This window comes from Nanorana parkeri, unplaced genomic scaffold (genome assembly GCF_000935625.1).
Source record: "Nanorana parkeri isolate BGI_ZX_2015 unplaced genomic scaffold, ASM93562v1 scaffold3309, whole genome shotgun sequence".
NCBI lineage: Eukaryota > Metazoa > Chordata > Amphibia > Anura > Dicroglossidae > Nanorana > Nanorana parkeri.
Window position 1 is genome coordinate 7,488 of NW_017309577.1, and position 870 is coordinate 8,357.

The 870-nt window shown below is 54.9% G+C and overlaps 1 protein-coding gene across 1 annotated transcript in view; it reads right to left on the bottom strand.

Moving 5' to 3' along the window:
• Positions 1-482: 482 nt before the first annotated feature.
• HDX (highly divergent homeobox) overlaps positions 483-870 on the bottom strand; it is a 38,610-nt gene continuing 38,222 nt past the window's right edge. Inside the window, exon 8 of the mRNA XM_018574876.1 lies at positions 483-638. Within this exon, the coding sequence (XP_018430378.1) occupies positions 513-638 (126 nt within the window). The 3' untranslated portion in view covers positions 483-512. The remainder of the gene's footprint in view (positions 639-870) is intronic.

Sequence of the window (870 nt, forward strand, 5' to 3'; positions counted from 1 at the left end):
CCCCCCGCGCATCGCCTCGCCTCCACCATAACACTGGCAATTGTGTAGCAGAGATTTGTAGCAGCCGCGGACTCTGTTTATGTCCTCGGTATTTGTTGCGTTGGATGAAAGGTCGGTGGGGTCGGTGAGCGCCGGACTCGTGGCAGCGTTTGGCGCTGTAGGCGGAGCCGCCATCTTTTCCGGCAGCCGTATCCGGCTACAAACCATCGGAGGGGAAAGAAAGCCGCTACAAATCTCCGCTACAACGTATCCGAGTCTTCCGATGACGGGTCCTCCCCTGAACGGGTTCCAGCGCCCAATCACAAGCGAGGAACGCAGGGCGCCGCCCACACTGTAACATCATTTATTCGCTCTGTGAAGCAGAAATATTTTCGGGGATGCAAAATATATTCTATTTCCTTCTGATGAAAATAAGTTAGGCTTTGTGTGGCTGTAAAGTCCGTCAGTTCATTGAGTCTCAGGGATACGCCCGGCGGCGGGGTCACCGGAACGGCGCTGGGGGAGGGGCATCTTCAGACGCTGTCTGGGTTGTTTTTCTCGGACACGGAGGACATGCTGTATGAGGTATCGTCATGGTCGGGAGATGCGCGGCTGTAATCCATATCCTCCAATTCTACCCGAGGATCATTCAGGAGGGTCTGCGGGGGACAGAGAGAACAAATCGCATGGAGGATGTCATCATACCCCACACCCCTCCACTCTGTACACTGTGCTGTACCTTCTATACCCCACACCCCTCCACTCTGTACACTGTGCTGTACCTTCTATACCCCACACCCCTCCACTCTGTACACTGTGCTGTACCTTCTATACCCCACACCCCTCCACTCTGTACACTATGCTGTCTCTTCTATACCACACGCCCCCGGT